This window comes from Symphalangus syndactylus, chromosome 16, assembly GCF_028878055.3.
Source record: "Symphalangus syndactylus isolate Jambi chromosome 16, NHGRI_mSymSyn1-v2.1_pri, whole genome shotgun sequence".
Lineage (NCBI taxonomy): Eukaryota > Metazoa > Chordata > Mammalia > Primates > Hylobatidae > Symphalangus > Symphalangus syndactylus.
Genome location: NC_072438.2, coordinates 9862816 through 9871073, shown reverse-complemented (window position 1 = coordinate 9871073; position 8258 = coordinate 9862816). Strand labels below are relative to the sequence as shown.

The window sequence follows — 8258 nt, the reverse complement described above, 5'->3', positions numbered from 1 at the left end:
AGTGACCTTATAATATTTCCTAACTGAATAATTATCATTTCTTTATCATTAGAATTTTAATAGTCAACTTCCTTTTCTAAACAAACAAATACCTATAATTGGAAATGTGATAAAATTTGAGACTATCTGGGTGCCTTAGACGTAAAGGGCTTTTGGTTGTGATTGGAAAAAAGTGAATGGGCCGGGTGCGGTGGCTCACGTCTGTAATTCTAGCACTTTCGGAGGCCGAGGCAGGCAGATGGCCTGAGCCCAGGGGTTCAAGACAAGCCTGGGCAACATGGTGAAACCTCATCTCTATTAAAAAAAAAAAAATTTAGCTGGGTGTGGTGGTGTGAGCCTGTAATCCCAGCTACTCAGGAGACTGAAGTGAAAGAATCATTTGAGCCCCAGGAGGTCGAGGCTGCAGTGAGCCAAGATTGCACCACTCACTTTAGCCTGGGCAACAGAGTGAGACTGCAAAAAAAAACAGTGAACAGCAGCACATCCTAGAGAAAGCATGGAGGGGTGTGAAATAGGACATCCGGGTTGAAATCTGGGCTCTACCAGTCACTATCTGCATAACTTTGATGCTCAAAGATATTTAAAAAGTTTCTCATTCTCTAAAAAATAATCTGCAGTTCTACTTTATTCAATGATCATTGTTAAGTTTACATAAGTATCGACATGCCTGATCCAAAGAAGTATATCATCTGAATGTTTTCCTATAATGAGCTTTATAGTTAGTATCAGAAAATTTATCACATCAAAAACCAACTATGCAATTCAATCTGTAATTTTCCACGGAAGACACTGATTTTCACGAAAGGGAGAGGAAATAGTTGAATGGGACACCACTGAGTTGTCTGATGAGCATTTGAAAACAGGCACCACAGCCACTGTGCTGGGGCTCCCAGTGACTCAGTATTTTGTTCCTACATATTGCCGTGTGTTTATTTATATGAATGTCTGTTTGTGGTCCTGTGAAAGTTGGAGGGTGATGTTTGGGTGGGGAACCCCCAAACTTGGAAATATGGGAACTATGTTTACTTAATTATGCTCAGTTTTATCATGGGGAGGCAGAGCAAGATGGCAGAACAGACGGCGCTACCGATCCCCCAACCCCACCCCTACAAGGACACCAATCTAACAACTATCTACACAGAAAAAACACTTTCATGAGAACCAAAAATCAGGTGAGCCCTCATAGTACCTGGTCTTAACTCCGTATAGCTGAAAGAGGCACTGAAGAGATAGAGAAAACAGTCCTGAATTGCAGACGCCACCCGTCCCCACCCCAGTAGGGGAGGCGTGGTGCAGTCTGTGGGCACTGGGGGAGGAGAACACAGCAGTTGAGAGACATAGAACTCAGTGCCAGACCAAGCTCAGCTGACACCTGCCCACAGAGGGAGCATTTAAGCCAGCCCTAGCCAGAGGGGATCGCTGATCACAGTGGTTGGGAACTTGAGTTCCTGCAAACCTTTAGCAGCAAGAGCTAAAGTGCTCGGGTCTGTAAAGAAATTTGAAAGGCAGTCTAGGCCATAAAGACTGCAACTCATAGGTGAGTCTTAGTGCTGAACTGGGCCCACAGATAGTGGACTGAGGGGCATGCAACTTACGGAGAAACCAGCTGGGGTAGCCAAGGAAGTGCTGGCATCACCCCTCCCCTAATCCCAGGCTGCACAGCTGGAAGCTCCAAAAGAGCCTCCTTCCTTCTGCTTGATGAGAGAAGAGGGAAGAGTGGGGAGGACGTTGTCTCGCATCTCGGATACCAGCTCAGCCACAGCAGGACAGGGCACCGGTCAGATTTGTGAGGCCCTGTTCCAGGATCTAGCTCCTGGATGACATTTCTAGACACATCCTGGGTGAGAAGGGAACCCATTTCACTTAAGGGAAAGACCCAGTCCTGGCAGCATTCATCACCTGCTAACTGAAGAGCCCTTGGGCCCTGAATAACCAGCAGCGACACCCAGGTACTACACTGAGGGCCTTGGTGAGCCTCAGAATTGCTGGCTTCAGGTGAGACTCGGCACATTCCCACCTGTGCTGCAGGCAAAACTCCTCCTGCTTGAGAAAAGTGGAGGGAAAAGCAAAGAGGACCTTGTCTTGCACTTTAGGTAGTAGCAGCACCACCATAGAGGGGCAGAGCACCAGGTGGGCTCTCGGGGTCCCCAATTCCAGAACTTGACTCTTGGACGGCATCTCTGGACCTGCCCTGGGCCAGAATGGAGCCCCCTGCCTCGAACGGTGAGTCCCAGGCCAGGCAGCGTTCACCACAAGCTGACTGAAGAGCCCTCAGGCCGTAAGGGAACATGAGTGGTGGTCTGGCGGTACTCCCCAGGGCCTGTGGTGGTGGTGGCTAAGGGGTGAGGCTCCCCTGCTTTTGGAAAGAGGAGGAAAGAGTGGGGAGAACTGTGTCTTGTCGTTCACTGCCAGATCAGCTGCAGTACAACAGAACACCAGGTAGGCTTCCAACATTTTTGATCCTAGTACCCGAAAGCACCTCTGGACCATCCAGGGTCTGGGGGAACTTGCCACCCTGAGGAGAAAGACACATGCCTGGCTGGCTTTGCCAACTGCAGATGGCAGAGCCCCAGGGCGTTGAGTGAACATAGGCAGCAGCCAGGAAGTGGTTACAGACCCAGTGCTGTGCTGGCTTCAGGTCTGACCCAGTGCAGTCAGTGATGTGGCCACAGAGGTGCTTGTGTCACTCCACCCCAGCTTTAGGTGGCTCAGAACAGACAGACTCCATTTGTTTGGGAGAAAGTAAGGGAAGAAAACAAGAGCTTCTGCCGGGTAATCCAGAGAGTTCTCCTGGATCTTATTCAAGACCATCAAGGTGATGCCTTTACGGGTCTTCAAGAACCACAGTGTTACTGGGCTTGGGGTGCTCCCTAAGGCAGATAGAGCATAGATCACAACACCAAGTCCTTTCAGATACCTGGAAAGCCTTCCAAAGGGGGGGTACAAACAAGCTCAGACAGTGAAGACTATAATAAATGTCTACCTCTTCAACGCCCAGACACTGAAGAACATCTACTAGGTTAGTGCAAAAGTAACTGTGGTCTTTACTAATATCAGTACCATCCAGGAAAACATGACCTCACCAAATGACCTAAATAAGGCACCAGGAAGCAATCATGGAGAAATGAGATATGTCACCTTCCGGACAAAGAATTCAAAATAGCTGAGGAAACTCAATGAATTTAAGATGACACAGAGAAGGAATTCAGCATTCTATCAATTTAATACAGAGATTGAAATAATTAAAAAGATTCAAGCAGGAGCTCAAAACTGCAACTGGCATACTGAAGAATGCATCAGAGTCCTTTAATAGCAGACCTGATCAAGGAGAAGGAAGAATTAATAAACTTGAAGACAGGCTATTTGAAAATACATGGTCAGAGGAGACAAAAGAAAAAAGAATAAAAAAAAATGAAGCATGTCTACAGGGTCTAGAAAATAGCCTCAAATGGGCAAATCTGAGTTATTGGCCTTTAAGAGGAGGTACAGACGGGTAGAAAGTTTATTCAAAGGCATAATAAAAGAGAACTTCTCAAACGTGGAGAAAGATATCAATATCCAAGTACCAGCAGGCTATAGAACACCAAGCAGATTTAACCCAAAGAACACGACCTCAAGGCATTTAATAATCAAACTCCCAAAGATCAAGGATAAAGAAAGCATCCTGAAAGCAGCAAGACAAAAGAAACGAATATCCTATAATGGAAATCCAGTATGTCTGGTAGCAGACTTTTCCGTGGAAACCTTACAGACCAGGAGAGTGGCATGACATACTTAAAGTGCTGAAAGAAAAAAAGTTTTACCCTAGAATAGTGTATCTGGTGAAAATATCCTTCAAACATGGAGGAAAAATAAACTTTCCCGGACAAAAGCTGAGGGATTTCATCAACACTAGACCTGTATGACAAGAAATGCTGAAGGGAATATTTCAGTCAGAAAGAAAAGGGTGTCAAGCAATAAGTGATCACTTTGAAGGTACAAAACTCACTGGTGATAGTAAATATGTAGAAAAATACAGAATATCGTAACACTCTAACTGTGGTGTGTAATACCCTTATCCTAAGTAGAAAGACTAAACAATGAACCAATAAAACATAATTTTTCAAGACATAGACAGTACAATTAACATATAAATAGAAACAACAAAAAGCTAAAAAGCAGGGGGACAAATGCAGTTCCAGAATTCCTGCTTGGTTCTTTTTAATTAAGTTAGTTAAGGGGACTAATAAAAACTAGAGTTTTTTTATTAGTTTTCTTTTTGTGTGTTTATGCAAACAGTGTTAACTTGTTACCAGCTTAAAATAATGGGTTATAAGATAGTATCTGCAAGCCTCATGGTAGCCTCAAACCAGAAAACATACAGTGGATACACAAAAAATAAAAGTGAGAAACTAAATCATATCACCAGAGAAAATCGCCTTCACTAAAGGAAGACAGGAAGGCAAGAAAGAAGGCCACAAAACAGCCAAAAAACAAGTAATATGGCAAGAGTAAGTCCTTATTTATAAATAACAATAATGAATGTAAATGGATTAAACTCTCCAATCAAGACATAGAGTGGCTGAATGGATGAAAAATCACTTTACCATGTAATGATCCCTCTAGTGTTTTCCCTCCAAACATCTTATGATTGTATTGTCAAAGTTGATCAAGTTATTGGTGTTACAAAAAAAATCCACTTGGTCACAGGTCTCCACTGAGCATAAATCAGTTAAAGTATAGCATAAACAATACTTTAAAACAGTATCAATCTTGTCATTGAATTGTCCTATCAATATTCCATAGTTACAGGTATGAAGAGGCAGAAACTCTTCCTTTGATGTTGACAATCAGCCTTCCATATTGAAACAAGGCTTTGTGTATCCTCTGCCTGAGAAGCTGCCCTTTCTCTTTGTTAGCTACCAGCTCTCTTAATAGCTGTTATAAGAAATTAATTTTAATTTTATAAGAATATTGTATATTTCTTGAAGAAATATTTATTCAAAATTCAGCCTTTTCTTTGGTTTCACTTTTCCTGTTAAAAAATTATAGAACTACTTTGGATTAAAGTTATATATAATATTTATATATATTATTTGTATATATATTTATATAAAATATTTATATAGTATGATTTTCATATACGCATCTATGCATCCTCCCTGCTTCTTCCATTTAGTGAACTGTATTCACTAACTGTTAGTGACTGTTTCTTCTGAATAGTGAGATTTTTTTTCTTCACATTTTCATTTTTTTAGAGATGGGCCCTGGCTCTGTTGCCCAGGCTGGAGTGCAGTGGTGCAATGCTAACTCACTGCAGCCTTGAACTCTTGGGCTCAAGTGGTCCTCCTGCCTCAGCCTCCTGAGTAGTTGGGACTACAGTTGCATACCACTGCACCTAGCTAATTTTCTAATTTTTTTTTAGAGATAGGGTCTCACTACGTTGCCCAGGCTGGTCACAAACTCCAGGCTTCAAGCGATCCTCCTGCTTCCCCAACCTCCCAAAGTGCTGGGATTACAAGTGTGAGCCACCATTCACTCTTTAAAGACTTTTCTGGTGAGCTCAGTTGTGATATAAATATGTGATTTTGGTACGGAATAATGAAAAACATTTGGAAATTTCTATCATCCAGTGAACTGTTATTTTCCAAACAACAATGCAGATGTTAAGAATCACATCTGGGTAAAAATTCCATTCAGGGTGCAAGACAGGTCAATGTGTTGTAATGCATCAGGACATGAAAGTTCATTGATACGATTTCAGATTCCACATGGCAGCTAACCTTTTCTTTTTCAAAATAATGTTTATTTTGAAATAGTTGAAGACTCACAAGAAGTTGCAAAAATAGTATAGAGAGTTCTATGTATCCTTCACCCAGCTCCCCCCAATGATGGTATCTTACACAACCAGATAAAAACCAGGAAAATGATGTGGGCACAATTCTATTAATTTGAATACAGCCCTCTGTAGCATTTCACCAGTTTTTATATGCACTCGTTTCTTTTCTTTTTGTCCAACTAACCTTCAGCAAACTAACATTTGTTGAGTTTTGGTGTTGGCATCAAAAAAGACTTGGTGTTGGTATCAAAAAAGAACATCCACAATAATCAGAAAAAGGACATTAAAATATTCCTCCTCTTTGCAACTACTGATCTGAGGCTAGATTTTCTTCATATACATATAATTATTACTTTTTGAGATGGAGTCTCACTCTCACCCCCAGGCTGGAGTGCAATGGCACGATCTTGTCTCACTGCAACCTTCACCTCCCCAGTTCAAGCGATTCTTCCACCTCAGCCTCCCGAGTAGCCGGGATTACAGGCACCTGTCATCATGCCTAGCTAATTTTTGTATTTTTGTAGAGAGGCGGGTTTCACCATGTTGGCCAGGCTGGTCTTGAACTCCTGACCTCAGGTGATCTGCCCCCACTCAGCCTCCCGAAGTGCTGATATTACAGGCGTGAGCCACTGTGCCCAGCCAATTTTCTTCTCATATTTTAACCAAACACACATATCACAACAGGTCGAACACAGAATCCAACTACCTTCAATTAGGCCAGGCATTAAAGACGTTTGTAAAAATGTAAAACAGTATCACTTTTCTCATTAAACATTTATTTTTTATTTTAAAGACAGAGTCTCACTCTGTTGTCCTGGCTGGAGCACAGTGGTGCAATCATGGCTCACTGCAGCCTTGAACTTCTGAACTGAAACAATACTCTTTCCTCAGCCACCTGAGTAGCTGGGACCACAGGTGTGTGCCATCACGCCCAGCTAATTTTTGAAGTTTTTGGAGAGATGAGGGTCTCACTATGTTTCCCAGGCTGATCTCAAACACCTGGGCTCAAGTGATTCCCCCACTCTGGCCTCCCAAAGTGCTGGGTCTCACTGAATTTTTTTGTTTTGGAAAATATAGTTACTTTTCCTTCAAATGTTATATTAATATGCAATAGATTCTTTATAAATGAATACCTTTTTTATCTTAGTTTTCATCTCAAATGCCATCAACACTGATATATGTAACCCTCATAAACCAAGGCTCCTTGAGGCCCTCAGTGGTTTGTAGGATTCTAAGAGCTCAGTGCTCCCTAAGGTAATCTGGGTGCCTCCTCCCACAGAGCTCCTGGACTCTCTAACAAAGTCCAGAACCTTTTCATTCATTGATTTAAACACACATAGCTTATTTAGAGGAAATTAAAAGTTCAGAAGCTTCTACAGTGATTGTCAATGGGGGAAATATGATACAAACTGTATATTAAAGTGATCTTTTATGAAACTATTAACTGCTTAGTCTAAATTCAGGTACAGCAGTCAAAGAAATTAGAGTTATTCATCAACTCTGTTGAATTCACATCTTTCATTTTAGAATAACAGCAGACTTTAAGCATGTATTATTTTTCCAGTGTTTAGCTTAGTCTAAGACTGTGTGAGTCTGGTTTGATCCATTGCCGTGAAGAATACACAGACAGCAGCTGTAATGAGCAGATGCATTCCCTCGTAGAGAAGTTTTGGAGAAAATACACTCCATATAAATAAATGATAACGCAGAGATGTCACCAAAACGATATATGTGGAAACTGGAATAGAACAAATCAGTGCGTAGCAGAAGCAAGCATGACTCAGTGCTGAACCGCTGTTAATAAGAAAGAAAATGTGTATTAGCACATGCCACTTACATATCACACATGTAACAACGCTTTTACTTTCAAAAAGACTCCAGTAGCTCCTGCCCTTGGACTAGAGGGCACCGTGTTCCTTCTTCCGCACACACATCCAGTCACTATGGTGCTGGGACAGGTGCCTCTCCAGATGCCCTGGAGACGGGAAAACCCATCCTGCCCCCTTGGAGGCTGTGTTCTAGTGAAGGAGGCAGGAGAAACCAGACATGTAACATGTCAGGAAGAGACAAATTCATGAAGAAAAATGAAGCAGAGTAAACAGAAGAAGGATGGGTGAGGGCCACCATGTCCCCCCATACACACACCTTGAGCTCTCTAGAAATGCTTCTAAAACTTGACTGTATGTAAAAATCACCTACAGTATGTGCTGGAAGTGCCACTCTGGAGGCCTCCCCCACCCCAACAGAAATCTGGATGTGGTTGGTCTGGGGTGGGCAGAGGTCTGCGTCTCCACAAGGCACGGAGGCGCCCGAGGGGACATGAGCTGCATCCCCAACTGCTCAGCCACTGTCTGCCACCGTCGTCTGTAAAACAGCTCTGAAAAACGCACCCCCAGACTTTGCAGTTATTTAAAAATTATATATCCATGTGCTACTATAT

General features: G+C 42.5%; 1 protein-coding gene across 5 annotated transcripts in view; it reads right to left on the bottom strand.

Annotated features, from left to right (window-relative positions):
• Positions 1-6577: 6577 nt before the first annotated feature.
• Positions 6578-8258, bottom strand: part of PIGG (phosphatidylinositol glycan anchor biosynthesis class G (EMM blood group)) — a 41316-nt gene continuing 39635 nt past the window's right edge. For all 5 annotated transcript variants that reach the window (XM_055245967.2, XM_055245968.2, XM_055245972.2 and 2 more), the window contains one exon: positions 6578-7612. In XM_055245967.2, the coding sequence (XP_055101942.1) occupies positions 7396-7612 (217 nt within the window). In that variant the 3' untranslated portion in view covers positions 6578-7395. The remainder of the gene's footprint in view (positions 7613-8258) is intronic.